Source organism: Chiroxiphia lanceolata, chromosome 3 (assembly GCF_009829145.1).
Source record: "Chiroxiphia lanceolata isolate bChiLan1 chromosome 3, bChiLan1.pri, whole genome shotgun sequence".
Lineage (NCBI taxonomy): Eukaryota > Metazoa > Chordata > Aves > Passeriformes > Pipridae > Chiroxiphia > Chiroxiphia lanceolata.
Window position 1 is genome coordinate 106,910,993 of NC_045639.1, and position 19,041 is coordinate 106,930,033.

Below are 19,041 nucleotides of genomic sequence, written 5' to 3' on the forward strand. Positions count from 1 at the left end.
TTGGAACTGTTTGTTATCCAAATATACTAAAGTTTTCACTCAAAATTTAAAATCTCAGTGTTACACCACACTCATCACTGTGGTATCTGAGTACCGCCATTTCCAGCCGAATTCCAGCCCCAGCTGGATTCAATGAAGAGTCACTCTGAGCCCGGGGACGCAGAGGTAACACAGGCCAGGATCATGCAGCGAGTCCTGCGTGGGCCCATGAGAAGTTGTTGCAGAAGTTGGACTTCAGTTCCCACTGAATGAGAAAGGTTCTTGTGGCCAAAGGACATTAATTAGGAGATTGCTAAAGCCTCTGCTGTTACTGCAGAGGTTCTCTGAGACAGAGGGACAGAGGAAGAAATCAGACCAATTACACTGTGTCCTGGGAGTGGATGTGCCCATTGGCTTTTGTTTATTCTGAAGTGGTGTGAAGGGTGCTGTGAAAATAATCTCAATTCTACAGCACAGCTCTGCTCATGCCTGTGAATCAAAGTAAGGTAAGAATCGTTGGGCAATGCCCCAAAATGGAAATGAAAAGGAAATTGAGCCCTGTGTTTCAATTGCTCAAATGTCAGCCTAGATGTCCTGTACCCACCATGGCTCATTAATGCCACACAAGCTGTATTTTCAGCTCACCAAGCCTCTCAGCCTTCCTGCTTCCTGGGTCACTTGCAGTCTCAGAGCCACAACTCTCATCAGGAGCTAAGACATTCTCTTCTCAGGCAATATATTTGTCCGTTTACAGACAGACCTGCACATGGTCTGACAATGATATCAGAGCACTTCTAAAAACAAGATGTTTTCACCAAAACACTCTCCGATAATCAAACAAATCAAAGGGCGACCTAACTGGACCCACAAAAGCCAAACATGCAGCTGCCAAAGAACTGCTGTTATCTCTGACATGGCTGGGTCATTGGGACATTTCACAGAAACAAAAATGTATTTCCTGTGTAGACCCAATTAAAACACCTCCAGGGAAATGTTTCATGTGCTCTTAAGACCTGAAGCCAAAGCTACCCAACTGGCTTGTAAGGAATGAGAATACTTCCCAGGGGTTGATGGAAAGCATTGAGTACCCTCTGCTGCTCTCATTAACAGTTAGGCTCAGAAGCAGCCTCTGACCTTGCAAATACCTGGCAGAAGGGTGCTGTGCCCTCCCAGCGAGAGGGAGGCTGCTTCCCACTGCCAGGAGTGAGCTCAGATAACATTGAAGGGCACTGCAGGATTCAGCCCAGGTGTCCCTCCACGACAGAAGCCACTGGCCCCTCCTGGTCTACACACAAGGTTTGGAGAACACAGCACAGTCTGTAAAAGGTAAGCTGTACCTCTCCTCCCAAGTCTGACCAAGTTCTGTCTTCACAGCTGTGTCCACTTTCTTTCACGTGGAGAAGGACTTTGATGCCCATGCAGAGGTCTCCAAGGGCAGATGGAGGCTGTGGGTCACTCACTATGCAGGTAACAAGACTTTGGTTGCCACCTCCTTAATTTTCCTTTTTTTTTCTCTGTTCACCCCATTATTAATTCATGTGCTTATACTGCAGGATCTGGCTGCTTTTCTTGCTGTTCTGGCTGGGACAAGGGAGGCAGATGGTTCCCCCAGGTTGGTGAAATATGATAAGAGGATAGTGGGAAGAGGCAAGGATGAGAACTTGGTTATTTTGCTCATAACAGGATGTACCTCTTCTCTGCCCTTCAGTCCCAATGACTCATCTACTCTATATGTGCTCCCACCAGGTTTTGTAGAGAGCAGTTGCCGCTCCAGAATTTTTTGGATGAAACTGAATAAACTCTTTCTCCAGGGAAAGTTCTTCCAGCTGGAAATCTATGGTGAGTCACAAGTGTCTGCCCCAAATACCATGATGGCTGGGGAATCACCCAAGTGATCACAGAAGTCTGTGATCTGGATGCTGCTGCCATCTATTGATAATTGGTAACTGACCCCAAAGAACCTGCAGCACATCCTTGTGACCCAGACCTGGCCTCTCACATCTCAATTTGGCCAGTATCCCTACAGAGCACTAAAGCTTGTATCTATAGCCACAGCCCCCTTTGCCCCTTACAACTAACCTGCTGGGGAAAGGAGAAAGGATGGTCTGAAGAGGAAGGACTGGCATTTGGCTTTCATACTTTCCTCTGCTGAGCTCTTACATGTGTCTAGCAAGAAAAACAAAGTGGACATTGCAGATTGGATATGTCCTGGACAGCACAAATGAAAACAGCACTGTAGGATGGGTAATACCCAGAAAACACACTCTCAATGAGTGCCGAATGCTGCAGCAATTAAAGGACTTTTTTTTTTATTTCCTTTTCATTTAACATCACAATTGCAGTTAAATACCCTAATTCAGTTTGAACAAAAGGTTTCCGTTTTATTGGGGAAAACAAAAATCTACCGAACCAAAACGAAAACCAGAAAATGTTCATATCAGATTGTAGAAAGTATGTGATTTCACCCCAAACCAGATTAATTTCTGTTGAGATCAGTACACTTTTTTCTGGGTTTTGTTTCTGTTTCACTTGATTTGGAGGCAGAACTGAAAAAATCAAGTATGGAAAGGGTGTGGGGAGAAGTGATAGCATTTATGAGAGCAACTGATACTGCTGGAAACAACAGACCAGCCTTCAGGCATAAAATGTTGTTTGTTTCTTCCACTCTATCAGTTGGTCTCATAAAAGCTATTCCTTCTTATTCCAAAGTTATTTCCACTTATCTCCTTAGTCTATCCAGGCTGCAAGCATACATTTACTCAAACAGCAGTTATAGTACTGTTCTACATATAAAGATGACAGACAAATCTAGAAATTGCAGTGGCAGCTAGTTAAACCCTATCTGTTTGTACAGATTCTTGTGTCTATCCCAAGACTAAAATAGTTCCTTAATCAGAGGGCAGATAATTAACAAAATATGATGTTATTAACTCTACCAACATCAAGAGCTGAGTGCAGCCAGCCCTCATTGTGTCTGTTACTTGGCTCCCCCATAGGTTTCACAGCACACACAGATGAGCAGCAAATATGATCAATATGTAAAAATGCCCATCCAAAACAGGTCCATGACTGCATCCTTTGACAGCAGATTATCACAGCTTGATGATTTTTAAAAATAGATGGGCTTAATAGTCCATCACTTTTTTTCTAGGGAGTTAGGGAGGAAAAAATGTAGGTGATGTCTCGGAGAAGCTCTCCGTAATAGCACTTCAATGTGGCAGTGGCAAAAGCTTCTGGATGCAAAGAAAGAGGCACTAAAGTGCACATTACATGGGTGAGGTTGAGTCACACCAGACTGTGTCACACATTCTTACAAATGCCAGTACAGTTTCACCAGCTCTTTAACAGCACACATCACTGGAGAGCACCTAGAGAAGAGCTGCATGAGAGGGCCTTAGCATCACTCTGCCCCGTGACTTGCCCCGAGCTTTACATCCCACATATAATTCCCTTTTTCTGTAGATCCTTATGCTGGCCCCATTCTGTTGGATGAGAAACTATCATCTCGCTGTGGCTACGTGCTGTCAGAAGATGTGTGGGGCAACCCCGTCTTCCGCGCATCAGTGCTCGGCTGTCATGTGGCCAACGAGGTAAGACCAAGACACGGGCTTAAAAACAGCTCAGATTGCACATTCTCTCCAAAAAGACAAGACAGACAGGACTGAGAAATTATATGGTATTCTAATGGCACATTTTGAGATTAGTGAATTCAAGGAACCAGTGTTGGTAGTGTGTAGAAATGAATAGGCAATGGCTCTCCGCTTCGAGGTTTGTTCAGTGTGACTGACATGGGATTTCCTCTGTCTGTGGAATGACACTTAGCCTAATGCTGCTGACTAGCTGCCGGTTCTCCAGCATATCTTTGTAGCTGCTGATTTGCCAGAGAGTTTCTTGAAAGCCTCTCTGGAAAGAAGTAGGCATCTGCTTGAAAAAGCAACATTTGCAGTGTGATTCTGGCAGATTGTTTCCTGGCTTAATTTGTGTGGTAATGTGCCTATTAACACATGCCTAGGAACGTAGATCACACATGCCTATTAGACCTAGATTTGTCTCATGTAACTTTAGCCATCTAAAAGATAATGTCTAGCCTAAACTAGTTGTTTAGGCTTCCACAATAGTCAATGGAGAGAGGCAGGCATCTCGGGAAAGTGATTCACCCCTTCCAAAAATACATGTAAAAGTGTAGCCTGGACTTCTAAATATTCATTGAGATGAAACATACCCAGAAACAGAATATATCAGAGTAGAAACTTCATTGCTTGTCCATGTTTAGTCTGGTTGGTCCTGGAAGCCCCACAGAAAAAATATGGTAAAACTTTATGGGCAGAGGTTATGCTAACAAGGACAGGGGGTGTGCAGTGTGCTGTGCAATGACCTGGATTTCCAGGCTGGAAATTTCTCTGGAAAGTTTTTACCTTTTTCTGTAGAAAAATACACATCTATGTCAGATAGAAGCAAGGTCCATGGCTTTGTGTGTGGCTCCTGGAGAGATGAAGAACCAAAGGGAGTTCTTACCTGAGAGAGTCAAATAGACTCTAAACAGCATTTTTAAGACAAATCTGAACAACCTACATCAAAACAAAAGGTCCAGTACTTTCTCTCCATGGGGAGGCACATGGGTCACAAATGGGAGAAACGTGAACGATATGGTGAGGTAGGTGAGATCTTCTCTTGACCAGCTGCACGTTATAGTGTGTCAAGAATAGTGCTGAGATGTGATCTGAGACAAAGGCTGTGAGTGCTGAAGCAATGCCTCTGGCTCAGAAAGCCCCTGCAAACAAACCCCTTCAAACAGGGTGGTATGTTGGAGGAACTGTCACTACAGCTCTAAACCTGTTCTCATCATTATAAAACACCCTCAGAAACAGGACTAGATGGTCCCATGCAGTCAATCCTGGGACCTTACACAGCATCTACTGAATTGCCAGTTTTTCTTCCCAGGCAGATGAGCTGTTTACTCTGACTGTGAACATCAAGGTCTCCCCATTTTCAAGCATGAGGGCAGCTTTGACCTACACCTACCCTATGTACTGCTCCTACCCTTCCTGGGCTTCAAGAGAAATTGTGTGTGAAGAAAACTACATGGAGGTAAAAATTTTCCCACTGAAGTCAAGGCTACATCCAAGCTCCCTGCCAGGCACAACAACCTCCACAAATTCCTGTCAGAGGTTGATTGTACACCATGTACCAGGCGTAATAGCAACCTGCTGATATTTAGCAGAGTGTGTAACTGTAGATGCTTATTAGTAACACATTTACATGCCATAGGTATTTTGGATGAAGTGAAATTCAGCTAACTCTACAGATGACGTAAGTCAAGCCTCTTCAAACAAATCAACAGCCTGGCAGGGCAAGCTCTTTAGCTCATGAGAGTACCTTTATGTTATAAAGTGCTGCAGCATCTGTGAGAATGTCATCCTTATGTCTGAAATAATAAAACCTAGAGTCTGCAGAGCTGCATCTCTGCTGCATCACATAACTCACAGAACATCACTATGAGATAGGACCTGCCTCCCACTGAGTGGTATGATTGGGCTGTCCAGCCTGCTGCCACCATCTATGCACCAGTGTAGAAATAAGGCTGTGAACAAACCAAATTTCACTGCTTTTTGTACACAACTACTATAGGCAGGACAAAGAAAGCAAATTTCTCCTGTTAGAGCATGAGGCTGTGCAGTCACGTCTGGTTGTTGCAACACACTTAAACCATGGTACAGATGTCTGAGGCAAACCCTGACTTCCAACCCAGTGTCCTCTGACTCTGTCCTCTTTTCTCACCTCACTCTGAAGCACATGCTGGCAAGATTTACACCACAGCATCTACCTTAGGTACCAGGGATCCTGCATTTTCAGATGTTCAGCCTGCATGGGAAGGGGAACCAATCCTGTTAAAGCCAATACCCTGTTTCTTTATACCTCTGGTGAAGAGACCCAGATGTCCCTGAAAGTCTCCAGATTGGAATCTAGTTTACAGCTTACCAGATACGAAGCAGGACTTTTGGGTTACCTCATCATACACAAAGTATTTCTTCTGCTATACATGCACCACCATAAAGGCCATGGTTTTAACTTTGATTGTAAGGCCACAGAAACTACTGCCATCAAAAACCTCTATGGAAACACTTTAATTACCTTCAAAGAATGCAAATTGCTAAATCCAGACATAGTTTGGAGAAGAAATCTGAATGCTCTCTCTCTCTCTGTTCCCCATGCCTGTAATAATGTTGAAGATCTGTTTACTCCCAAAGAATGTCCTCTGTGTCCCCAGGTGTCAGTGAAGACTGATGTCCCTGCAGTTTCAAATGACTACACCGTAGCATGGATGTCAGCACTGCCAGAGGTATGAAGGGGAGCCTTTCCTAACAGTTCCTAGCCTCCCTCTTCTCTCTAGTCTTATGAGTCATTCTTGGGGCACAGCTCCATCTCTCTCAAAAAAACCCAGGGAGATGACAAAGTCGCTATCAAGTATTGAAAAACCTCTCAAGTATTTTTAGACCTCTAGACTGCAAAAAGACATTTAGGTGGGAGAACAGAGCCATATGCTTGTTCCATTAGTGGAAACTGCGTTCAAGACAAATGAAGGTAGGTGGTTTAGTGGGTAGTGAATCTGTCAAACTCATAGCCAAAAGATGTTGTGGCTGTTAAAAACTTATTTGATCCCAAAGAGAATCTGGAAAAGTTGACTGAAGAGAAATCCAATAAGATGTACAAAATACAAAGAAGCTACAGATAGCTCAGGACTCCCTGAGATGAAAAGTATTTGAGGATGGAAAGAATTATGGGGAAATTATGACTGGAGCATCTCTCTTACGAGGAAAGGCTGAGGAAGCTGGGCCTGCTTAGCCTAGAGAAGACTAAGAGGATCTTATCAATATCTGTAAGTATCTGAAGAGGATGGAGCCAGGCTCTTCTCAGTGATGCCAATCAATAGAACAAGAGGCAATGGGCAGAAACTGATCCACTGGAAATTCCACCTGAGTATGAGGAAGAACTTCTTTACTGTGTGGGTGACCATGCACTGGAACAGATTGCCCAGAGAGGTTGTGAGTCTCCTTCTCTGGAGATATTCAAAAGCCTCCTGGACACAATCCTGAGTAACGTGCTTTAGGGGACTCTGCTCAAGTAGGGAGGTTGAACTAGATGATCTCCAATGGTTCCTTCCAACATTAACCATTCTGTGATTCTGCAAAATATGTATGCTTGTCCTATTTTTCTGATCTCTTACTTGCTCCTTATGCCCATTTTCCTTTTGCCTATATTCCCACACAGCTATTATTTCAGGGGACTCTGTTCTAGGACAGTACAGGCATTACTCTCTTCTTATCTTTGGCACAGTATGGCTACATACTATAAAGGGTAGTCTGTCATTTGGCCTCTGGAGTACTCCAGCAATCAACAGACATGAAGACAATAATTTTCTTAACAGCACAGATACTTTTGTCCACAGTGGATTTTTCAAGGCCACCAGTCTAAGTTTCTTCCAGATAAGACTATCTTTAAAGGTGCCTTAAAGAGCTCTAGAATTCCTTTTCTTTATATATATATATCAAAGGAATTTCTTGCCTGGGATGAACTAGTAATGTCCAGTATCATTCCAGTTACTCAAGTTTCTAACAGGAAAATGGGTGCTACAATATTATATTTTTTTAAGAGACTTTGGTAGACTTAGATTTGATGCAACTCATCTCTCTCTTGCAGACTCAAAATGTTGCATACCAGCAATGGCAACTGATGTTTGTTTCTCCATCAGGGAGAAAGAGAGTAACAGTAAGCGATGCCGTGAAACTGGGATACAGCTTCAATAACACGCTGTCCCGAGTGTACCTGCGCGCGCCCTACCACAGCAACGAGTCTGACATCAGTGTGGTGAGTTGTTGGTCTCAATCACACACAAAGCTCTGCCCTTTCCACTGCCTCTCTAGAGCATCAGCTCTCTTTTTCTGCCTGCATCCCATCAGGTCAGCGGTGTGAATATGAACTTGGTCACTTCCACTTCCATGTACAGGCAGCGGTGGCTGCTTTTGCTGATTGACACGACTGTCTCCTGTCCTGTTGGTAAGAATTTCTTCCTTCTTCACTAAAAACAACCAGCTAAGGAGCTAGTAGAAAACACAGTCTTCCCATTTCACTTTGACCTACTCTTAGAAAAGGGGATTACAAGCTGCCCTCAGAGCAACATGAGCTAAGAGTCTGTGGCTTTAGTCCCGGACAAACATGTTCCCTGCTGTGACAGTACATTACTTGTGTTCCCAGTGCAGGGTCGTGCCTTCTCTCCAGTTTCTCAAATCTTCACGTTAGATGCAGGGAACTGGAGACAAGTAAAAGTGCTATAGAAGGGCCAGGGAGCTTCCCCCAGACTAATCCCACAGCCTTGGCTCTCCTCTTTTGTACCACTTCGTGCAGGGCATGCAGCTCTGCATCCTTGGGACTCACCTAGCCTTTTCTCTGGAGAGGCAGAACTACTCTACCTTTTTGAAGAGAAGTGGTGGCTGTACCTTCTGGCTCTCAGAGAAGAGTATTAATGTGAACAAGTGGTGAGAAGCAGGAGGTTTTAAGTTGTCATGACCCTGAAGCCAATATTTCAAGGAGGTCTGAACTGGTTGCTCTGTGCCTTTTATTCCTTTTGCCAGCAAGCCCTGGGACCAGAAGGGCAATAGAGCAGGTAGCTGGCAGCATGACTGCTGGCTCTTCTGAAAAAATTAATGATTCACCTGAACTGGTGATTCAAGTCTGCTTTGAGTGCCAGGGTCTCTGTGACAAAATAGTCATCAGTTGACCAATATCCTACAAGATGTTGCATCAGTGAAAGCTGTACAGATATCCTGGTGAAAAGGAGTAAGGGAAAGGCAGCTGTTGCACAGAGATGGCTCTGGTAACTCCAATGACCCATTCTCTGGGACTGTCTATCTAACTCCACAGATGGCATCAACTTCACTGATACTACGCTGACATGGACGACGCCCAGGGTTATTCCCACATTAGTGGTTCAAGAATCCACCTTTCTGTCTAAAAACATTGTAATGGGAGTTGATGATCAAGTCATAGTTAATCCAGAGGAGAAGAACTACTTACTGGAGCACAACGAGACACACATCAGAATAACTATCCCTATTGGAGCGGAAGGTGGCAAGCTAAAGGTTAGTATGAACACACAAACATGTTTGAGGGCCTGTACCATGGAAGAAGTTTCTAAATCATGATCATTCTAAATCATTCCAAATACTGATTGATTGTTGCTTAAAACTTGTAGATACAATAAATATTTGAAAACCTAGATGCTCCTTCTCCGTATTTTGAAAGCACTTACTCAGAAATTAGGACTTTGTGATTACAAAACATGATAGAAGCAAATGCCTTTTGTTAATAATCTCTAAGGTATACTAATAAACTAATAGTGAAAGGATTCCTGGACACTGGAATTCAATTGTCTATGTTGCTAAATTGTGAAACTAGTCCTCATAAACTTCTGGCCTGGCTCAAGGAGTAATTTCCCAGCCAATTTCCATGAAGATAGCATGAGTTAGCATGGGACAGTTTCTCCACGTGTAGTTGGGGTGCAACCACCTGCCTTGAACATAGTTTATTTCTCATCAATCTATAATTTACAGATACAGAGATGATGTCAAAAAATTGTTCAATCAAACAGGATAGAATGGTTTGGATTGGGAGGCACCTTTAAAGATAATCTTGTCCAGACTGCCCTACCATGGGCAGAAACATCTTTCACTAGGTCAGGCTGCTCAAAACTCCATCCAACGTGACCTTGAACACCTAGAAAGGAGCTGGCAATATTCCTCCAAGTCTCCTTATCAGTTCCATTTTGTGTGGATGACATTGGTGTGATTTTGAGTTATCCCCTTCAGAAGTTCCCTTTTTTGAGTATCAGTGGATACTTATATCACTGTGTGTATGGTAACACCAGACAGGCTTGGTCTAAGAACTGCTGGAAGCACTGAGAAACTTTCAGAGTGAACTGAGACAGAACGGGACACATGACTGGAAATCCAGGGATTGTAAAAAAAAAAACCACAAATGTGCTAACATGTTAAACTTAATGAGGACATCCCTGCAAACCTGATACTTCCTTATTGAGAATCTCAGCAGTATCTGAGCCACACATGGACCAGATAAATGGGCCAAGCTAAAAAACAAACAAGCTCCCCTAGCAAAATCCATCCCAAACTGTACTAGTATATAATGTTCTCTTGCTAGTGTAAGAATTTTAACCATATACAGTCATCCCTTTATTGATCTATTGAGAACTAAGACTTGATCACACATTTTACTTCCTAGAGTTCCATATCTGGTGGTGTATATGGAGTCATTTACAGTATTGACTTGTTTTTGGAGCACACGTGGACAGATGCAGGTTGGCAAACCACAAAGTACACAGTCATCAAATCCATCACTACACCTTTCATGCCACAAATGCCAACTGTTATCAACAGTAAGTCATTCCTCTTGTTGTCTTTTACTAATTTTTTGCCGTGTTATACATCGCTCCACTTGACCTCTGCCACACCCCTACATACCCCACAATGTTCTCAACTCCCACTTCTCATTTGCTAGCCAAAGTCAACCACAAAGCCTGAGCTTTAACTTATTAGTTGCTGATAAAAATGTAAACATTTCTTTTGCATTAACATCCAGATTTTTCCAGTGAGCACTGGGACCCTAGAATAAAGATGTTGTGATGTGCAGTTATCACGTTGGGAAGAAAGACAGTGTTCATTGATGGCATTTGCTCCTCCAAACTGCCTGCATTTGTTACCTGGGGAGCATACTCAAATAATTGTGCCATCCAGTACTGCAGTCATGGTTTTTAAATTGTATTTTCCAATGCATTAAGGCACTAAACATCTTTGAAGCTGCCTGTATAAGGGATATAGAAAGACAAAGGAGCCTCTTAGCATACATTATGATAGTTTTTCTGTATTTTACATGGCTAGATTTCTTCATAAGAAAGTCATTGCACGCCGTAGTGCACCTCTAGAAAGTCACTGAAGCCACTTTCTATAAAGTTGTATGTATTTGTTGTTAATCTCCTGCAGCTTGAAGCAATTCTCATGTACTCAGGGTATTTCAGATCTGACTGGAATACAAACAATCATTAATCAGAGCCATTAAAGAGATGGCTGTTGGCTAAGTTTCCTGGAATTTGAATGAGAAGCCACCCCAACCGTCTTCGTTACTTGATCCACATTAGCAGTAATTTGATGTTCTCTCCCTGCAGATACTGTGCCAGAGGAACGGCTTTTTAATGTTGCATTTGGACACTTTCTTCCCGATGTCTCCCTGGTGGCAATCGCAATAGGAAATGTGCCATTTACCCCGAGGGAAGCACAGTACCACGAGTTCAAGGTTTATGAAACTCTCTTTTCTAATAGAACAAAAGGGTTTATCCTGGAAGTCTCTTTTGATGATCCATACGTTCTAAAAGAGGTAAGAACATATGAAGAGGTAAGAACATATGAAGTGACTTGAGCACTTCAGCAGATGAGTGAAGGAGGAGGGCCAGTCCCTTTGCAGACACAGCCCAGCTTTTATTAACCAACAACTGTTCCTCAGTCATAAAGGTGTCAATGACTGAGCTCATCTGAGTTAAAATTAGAGGCTTGTATGTCTCCAGTTTGCCCTCCATAAGTCTCTGGGAGACACATAGTATCAAGTGTGATTAGATGGGACGAAATACCACTTTCTTTAGTGCCTGTCAGCATGGCTGATGTCCGAGTGCACACCCAACAGGAAGAGCCTTGTCAAATCTGTATTAATTAGATGCTGTCCCTTGAAACAGGAGTGTCTTGGAAAAATGACTCATTGTAATGCTGCAAACACCAGTTACCAACATCCAGTAACTCCTCTGCACTGTTTGACCGCTGGCACAAGCCATGCCATGTGCGAGCACGTAAAGGCAGGCTCAGGGTATTCTAAATCTAATTTTGTTAAGCTTCAGACCGTTTGTAATCTAAATATTTTTCAAAAAGTATGAACTCACAGAGGGATTTCAACCTCTCATTTCAGTGGGAGGATGCATAACTGCAAGTTCTCTACCACTATTCCAACCAAATCATGCAGAGCTGTGATGCTATTTTCTGTTACAAGGAACTACATTGTGAAAGCACAGGATCAGGACTTTTGCAAATAGTTTTAAGACTGCAGTCAAACCGCAGTTAAATTGCATTAAGGATCAAAGCAAGCCAAAAAATTCAGAAGTATTTCTTTCAGGTTGAACACCAGGTTTTGCTTTGGGAGCACTTTTAGTGAAGTAAAAGAGGACATAGAGAGGGGTCTCTCATAGAATCTCCTCACACCTTCTATTTAACGAATTACTTACTCTCCTGGGTTCAGCCCACACTCTGAGTAAAGAAGAATAAGGATTTGGAACCAGACCTCCCTCTACAAGCTCTTTCACCAGTGGGCTACAGAGGAGCCACCACTGTGTTCACTTGTGCCTCCATTTTCTGAACAGGCACAACATGCTCCACATTTATGTTTGGCTGAAAGAGCTGTTGAATCCAGGCCAGATTTCTGAATAGTTTTAGTCCAGCTGAAGCGATATTTTTGGAGACTGAGATATTTGCAGGGGAGAGGAGGATGTTGGAATAATTATTTAGTGTTGCTCAGGATATACATGCCTGTCTGTGCTGGAAGCCATTGCTGCTGCAGTCTTACACTTCTCTCTCTTTCAGTATGTTAACAGAAATGAAACAAAATACACCCTCCTGGTTAACTACACTCTTAGCGTGGGGCCAGAGATGACACTCTATTATCATTCAGCAGAGGTGGAGTGTGTGATTGCTGATATTGGTAAGCTTTGCCCTGATATTAACTGGTTTGCATCAACAGCATGGATTAGGCTTTCATTGAATTCAGTGAGTGAGGGTGGAAGCTTTGGGGAAAACCCCACCCTTCAAAAGCTCATTGTTGGTAATAGCCAACTTGCTGCTTCGCTGATGGCAGCTCTTCTGCATCCTGGCAAGACAGTCTGCCCTCGAGACACTGAGAGCAATGAAACAAGTGTGTAGAATAAGTTGGCTTGCAAACAGTGAACCAGATGCCTCAGAAGCTGAACATACATCTACTGGCAAAGCCTTCAGACATTGCTACAAGTTTCAGTTTGTCCTCAAATACAGTTTTACCTCTAAATCCAGGGCAGAACTTAACTGACTCAAATAAGTTGCTGTGATCTCTAAAGAGAGCATTTCTGTAAGGAGAAATCATCCACTAAGAGCTGTACTTAGCAGGTTACTGAAACAGTCAAGATGTCTTATTAGATTTTTGGATGCCATAAAGGTGACAGTCTCCTCACTGACTTATTTTATCTTTGAAATAACTCTTGATTCAACTCAAAGAAGTATGATCAAAAAATGTATTTATGTACATAGCTCAGCTTGCCTTACTGAAACAGGGAGTAGTCCCGGAAGCAAGCTGGAAGGTCACTGCTAAAGCATGAGGATTCCCTATCCCACCAAACATGAGCTGCTACACCCACAACACAGCCAAGGCCCTGCAGACAATGCCAGCATGCACATAACAAGCTGCTGGGTTTTTTACCCTTGATAGAAATCCCTTCCTGGGTCAAACATTATTGCTCAAACCTTCCTTCATGGCTAACTTTTCATCCCACCTTCTTCCCACAGAACTACCAGAAGCAGTTGGCTCCTGTGATGAAGAAAACCTGTATCTAACCCTCCCTACTTTTGGCTTGCATCAGTATTGGGAACTGTATCTTGGTAACACGCTACTGAACCGGCACATTGCACTCACCAATGGGTATCTGGCAGCTATCAATTCTACACACCTGATCTTGCAAATACCTCTGTTTGCTGTGGGAGTTATCTACGAGGTACATGTTTAGCAATGCCTTCTTTAAAGCATGTAGAACTGCCTGCTTACACAGAATCCTACAGTCACAGTTTGTAGTGCTGTGGCATCACCCACATTGGAAAACCTCCAGAGGGAAGGACTCTAAGCCAGTGCAAGTAAGACAAGGGGCATTGGACATGGACCCTTCTGGTAATGCCATGTATGATGCAATCTGCAGTGCTCACTTGTCTCTAAAAGATATGCACCAAGTCTTCAAAAACAAACTCCTCCATATTTTTACTAAGATGAGGCAAAATGTCCCATCTGCACTGAGCCAGAAACAATATTTCAACAGAAATTTTATAAAATAAGCTCTTTTAAAGGAACATTTTCTAGAAATGTTAAGACATGGTAGGGAAAAACTGATGCTGTAATAAACATCTGAACTATTTTACAATAATCAGCCAAAATTATCTCTGTGACAGTGAGTGATAAATTCATACAAGAAAACTTCTGCCCCCATGTTGCATCAGGCTTGAGCCTTGACACCGACTTAACTCCTGTGACTTGTTAGTATTCAAGTGGCACAAACTAGAGAGCAAAACTTTGTACACATGGATGATGTACTGTAACAAGACACCTCTTCTATCTCCTCCTTCACAGGAAGTGTCCTTTCAGAAAATCAAAGCAAGGTTTGATGTTGCCCTAAGGAAAGTGAGAACTATGGAGACCTTACAGATGTTCTCCATTAGCTGCAGTTTTAATTCTTCAGAATTTATAAGTAAGTTATACAACTGATCAATCAAAAAAAAGATGTATGATTCTTTCCTTGAGTTCATAACCAACCCTTTGACTTTCTCAGTATGCCACCCAGATGGTACTGTAATGATATCTGCCCAAATGAAGACAGTTCCTGGCATTGACATGAGTAAAACCAAACTAAGGGACAGTTCTTGCAAGCCTAGAGAGTATAATGAAGCACATGCCTTCTTCAAGTTCCATGTCACTACCTGTGGCACTTCTGCAAGGGTAAGACCATGGTCGGAGCAGATACACCTGCTGAAAGACTCTGTCTCTCCCTGCATTTTCTCTTTTGTTCCCCTGCCCCAGATGCTGAGAAGATTCAATTTTTAATGAGCTTCCCATATGCACAGTTTGAAGGTGATCACATTATTTATGAAAATGAAATCTCTTATGAGAAAGAGACTCTTCCAGGACAGAGCATACCGACAATCACAAGGGATCCAGATTACAGGTAGGAGCTGCTGCTCACTGGCACTGCTCACTTTGGCACAGCTTCTGGAAAGTACATGTGAACACAAAAATTACCCTTTCTCCTACTCTAGACTAACAGTCTTGTGCTACTATCAAGCAAAGGAGACCCTAGTGCTGGGGGCCTTCATTAGTGATCCAGTCACATCACCTCCCTTTGGCTCCGGTACAATGGGACCAAGACCAAATACTGCAGGTGGGCAATTCTCTTCCTCCATTTTTAAACCTCTCCGACTCTTTCAGCCGTGAGTTCCCTTATTAAGACATGTCCTACTTTCTACTAAAGAACCTCACTAACATTTCCTTTTCTGCAGCACACAGAAGGGTAAGACAAGCTCTGAATGTAGTTTCAAGAGTGTCCAAAGGTAAATGTCCTCCCATGAAAATCAGAAAATTTCCAAAAGTATTTTAGTTTAAATAAAATTAAACAACAAAATCCCATGCCATTTTCTCAAGATGAATCTTTCATGGAATTCTATGAGCCCAGCATGGCCATACTCAAGCAATCTGTGGAGCCTGTGTTTCTTGAAGTGGAGCTGAAAGACGAGAGCTCCAACGTTGAGTTATATCTGGAAAACTGCTGGGTAACCAGATCTCTGGACTTCAGCAGCACCCCAAGATGGAACATCACTGTGGATGGGCAAGTAGTACTAAATGACCAATGCACCCATCAGCAAAGCCCTAATTTCTTCTAGATCTGTTGGTCTTTTCCCTCATATAGGTGTGAGATTAATGGCAGTGAGTATGCTGCAGAGTTCTGCCCAGTACCTGTTAGCCCCAGGGTCAGACACCCTTCTCACTTTAAAAGGCTGGCAGTAAGAACCCTGGCAAAGCAACTGGAACAGGTAAGACTAAGTGAAAGGCTCACCTCCCACTCCTCGACCCTACCCTGAGATCATCTGGACAACGCAGTCAATCATATGGTTTAGTTTTAGGTAGTCCCGAAAGGAGCAGGAAGTTGGACTTGATGATCCTCATGGGTCCCTTTTAACCTGAGATATTCTATGATTCTATGCTTTAAAAAATAGTTGATTTAAACATTTCACAGACTTAAGACCTAGTCAGCATTAAACTCAACTGGCCTGACTGCTGCTTTAATTTAGTTCTCAGATCTCCTCTGCAACACAGTTGACTTAAGATTGAACTGGCTGAAGTAAACAAAAGAATTTGTTATGTAAATATGATTTTTATATGGTGTTTCTGTCTTTGTGTAGGATTAGATTCATAGCATTTCAGCTCAAAATGTCTAGAGCAGAAAAGTCAACTTATAGGCCCTAATATTCACATGAAGTTCATCTCTGTTGTCTCCCCTCTGTCCCAGACAGTCATCCATCTCCTTGGATGCCAGCCCAACGAGAAGGGAAGCAGAGGCATGTGGATTTGGTCTTAATTTTTGAGTTTCTGTTTTCCTCTAACAGAACTAATTAGAGCAAAGAAAACCCCAGGACAGTCACCTGAGGGTACTTTGCTCCTATTGCACCCAGCTGAGTGGACTGCACGTCCTGACTACATGTATTGATGCCAGCCACAGCAGTACTCCTGCTTGGGCAGATTAAGTAACTGCATCATTTTTTGACTCAGCCTTTCATAAGCAGCTCAACTTGCTAGAAATGAACATGATGCAATTCTGGCTATGTGTGCAGCTGCATATAGCACCAGATTGAGTTTCTGTCTAGCTTTGATACACTGCAGCACATGAGGTTTTAACTTCTCCTGTCTCAGCCTCTCAGTTACCAAACTGCCTGAGGGCTTCTTTGACACCAAATTTAAAATTCAAGGCAGGTTCAGCTCGAAGGTGTTGCATGGAAGCTTTCAGAGAAGCCTAAGTCTAACTAGCAGTAATTTCTGCAAAAGGAGATCAAAAGACAACACAATGCTCTGCAAAGTGGCATTTGATACAGACCAAGTGGCACTTTTTCTTCTTCTCAGGTGTATGTGCACTGTTTGGTGGCAGCGTGCTCTCCTACCAACACACCACCTGGCAGCACCTGCAGAGGACAGTGCAGCTCAAACTCGGAGAGGACGGGTAGGTGTGCAGGAGAAAAAAAAACCATTGCAATGCACCCCAACCTGATGTTTTTCAGAGTCTTATGAGCTCTGACTTTGGCATCTGAAATGCCTCAGACATGAACTGTGAACATTGATGTTACCTTTAGTTCATACATTAATACATGAGCTCACAACATGTAGCATGTATTTATTCCTTAAAAACTACGCAAATACACTGTGTATTATTCTCGGTCCTTCCAGGTCACCATTCAGCCAGTCTCCAGGGCTATGTACTTGCTGGACCAGTATGGATTGTTGCTCCAGATCTAAGATGACACATGGACACTGAATTTGGTAAGAACACCAGACTCTGTGTACTCACCTAGAGATGTTACCGTGCTTTGTGACACAAGTGATGCATAGCCCGTCCTTCAAGACCTCAGAAATAAAAGATCTGGAACAAGAACTAGGGAATGGGCATATTTTGCAGTCTCCAGGTATAAGCTTGAGCCTGTAAGAGAGGAAAGAAGGAGAGCTACCTGCCAAGCCAAACACAGGTGGTGTGGCTCTGGAGCAGATGCCAGCAGCAGAGCAGGGCATGTTGGAGTTGGGCCACAGCAGGCACTTTTGGAGCCAGATATTATTTCAACAGGTTTTCAACAGGACTGCCCCTAGTCTGCAAGAAAATGGATCCAAAATTTTAGAATCAAACACCAAGGCACAAGTCACTGCCATATTCCAAATTCTTTTGAACGGCCCAAATCCTCTAAACAGTTAGGGTTTACACTATAGTTTCATCTGTCCGTGGAGATCCAGAGCTGGTCAGCTGTGTGCTCAGCACCACTCCTCTCTTCCTTCTGTGTCCCTTCTACAGCACCTGAAGGCTCTGCTGTGCTGGTTGCTTTCCAAACAGTGCCACTGGATGCAGGAGCTACCTCTTCCAGTGACCACCAGAACTATCTTGCCTGGAGTGACAAGACCCAATTGTGGGACAGCACTGGAAAGTGCTAGGGTCTGCTAACAGAATCAGTAAATATTGTAACCTGCTGCCTCTCTAAAGTGGCTACAGAAGACAACTTATCAGAAAATAACCCAAGGCAGCAAAATAATATTCTTGTTTCTTCCAGGTGTTGAAATGTGGACTTGCAGATCAATAAAATTATTCCAGCCCTGATAACAGCTGCTTCTTGTAATATTTCATAAAGTGACTGCCAATCCTCACATCTGAATGTAAAGTGCAAATCTGAAAAGTCAAATAAAAATACATCAGAGCAATGTAAGCACAGAACATCTTCTTGCTAATGTGCAACAGCAACCATCTGGTGTATCAACGCTAGCTTCAAAGAACCAAGCAACCTGCTGCTTCCAAATGCAACACAATGCTTTTTTTTCTCATTAAGGCAGATTTTTGTCTATATCATTACATTGACCTGAGAATCTTAGAAACCTGTTAGTTCCTCATTTTCCTCCCACCTGCCCCTGTATGGAAAAGACTAACTCTACAATGTGGGAGTAGATAGATGGTTTAATATGAGCAAGAAGGACAACTTACCTGGCATTTTGTTTTCTGTACACACAGAAGGCCTTTCCTCTTCATCATTACTTTTTAGAGATCAAGTACAAACCTGACCCACGACCACCTCTCAGGATGTGCCTACACTGTAACTGCAGGTGTGGCTGCAGCATGTGTAGCTGTTTAACAGCAGTGAAGAGGAGGCAAGTGCAGTGATGCCGATGCCAGCTGATAGCACACACCTGTGCAGTCTCCAGTGGGTTTGCCCAGCTCCTGTGGCCACTGCCAAGACCCCAAGACCCCTCAGCAGCCGCCTGGGTGCTGCCTTCCTCTGCTGTACGAGCAGTGCACTCTGCTGTCCACAGCCAACACTGCAGAGCCCAGCAAGTTACTGTCCCAGCATTTGCCAGGAGAGCACATTCCCTATTTTTAATAACAGTAACAAACTCATCGGTTTAGGATAACTTTCTGTTAATCTAAAA

The 19,041-nt window shown here is 43.1% G+C and overlaps 1 protein-coding gene across 5 annotated transcripts; it reads left to right on the plus strand.

Moving 5' to 3' along the window:
• Window positions 1-927: 927 nt before the first annotated feature.
• LOC116785192 lies at window positions 928-18,041 on the plus strand. Of its 5 annotated transcripts, none has more exons than XM_032684461.1 (24): window positions 928-1,019; window positions 1,354-1,446; window positions 1,533-1,591; window positions 1,726-1,818; window positions 3,442-3,569; window positions 4,921-5,067; window positions 6,248-6,319; window positions 7,678-7,845; window positions 7,938-8,034; window positions 8,899-9,116; window positions 10,273-10,426; window positions 11,213-11,421; window positions 12,669-12,786; window positions 13,620-13,825; window positions 14,449-14,566; window positions 14,648-14,814; window positions 14,940-15,040; window positions 15,132-15,253; window positions 15,372-15,422; window positions 15,514-15,697; window positions 15,779-15,902; window positions 16,987-17,080; window positions 17,296-17,400; window positions 17,921-18,041. In XM_032684461.1, the coding sequence occupies exons 2-23, from the start codon at window positions 1,418-1,420 to the stop codon at window positions 17,379-17,381; spliced, it is 2,745 nt and encodes a 914-aa protein (XP_032540352.1). In that variant the 5' UTR covers window positions 928-1,019; window positions 1,354-1,417; the 3' UTR covers window positions 17,382-17,400; window positions 17,921-18,041. The 5 variants fall into 5 exon arrangements, with proteins under 5 accessions (XP_032540352.1, XP_032540354.1, XP_032540353.1 ...); XM_032684460.1 differs by lacking the exon at window positions 928-1,019 and adding an exon at window positions 1,062-1,275; XM_032684462.1 differs by lacking the exon at window positions 928-1,019 and having other exon boundaries at window positions 1,061-1,446; window positions 11,213-11,340.
• Window positions 18,042-19,041: the final 1,000 nt, after the last annotated feature.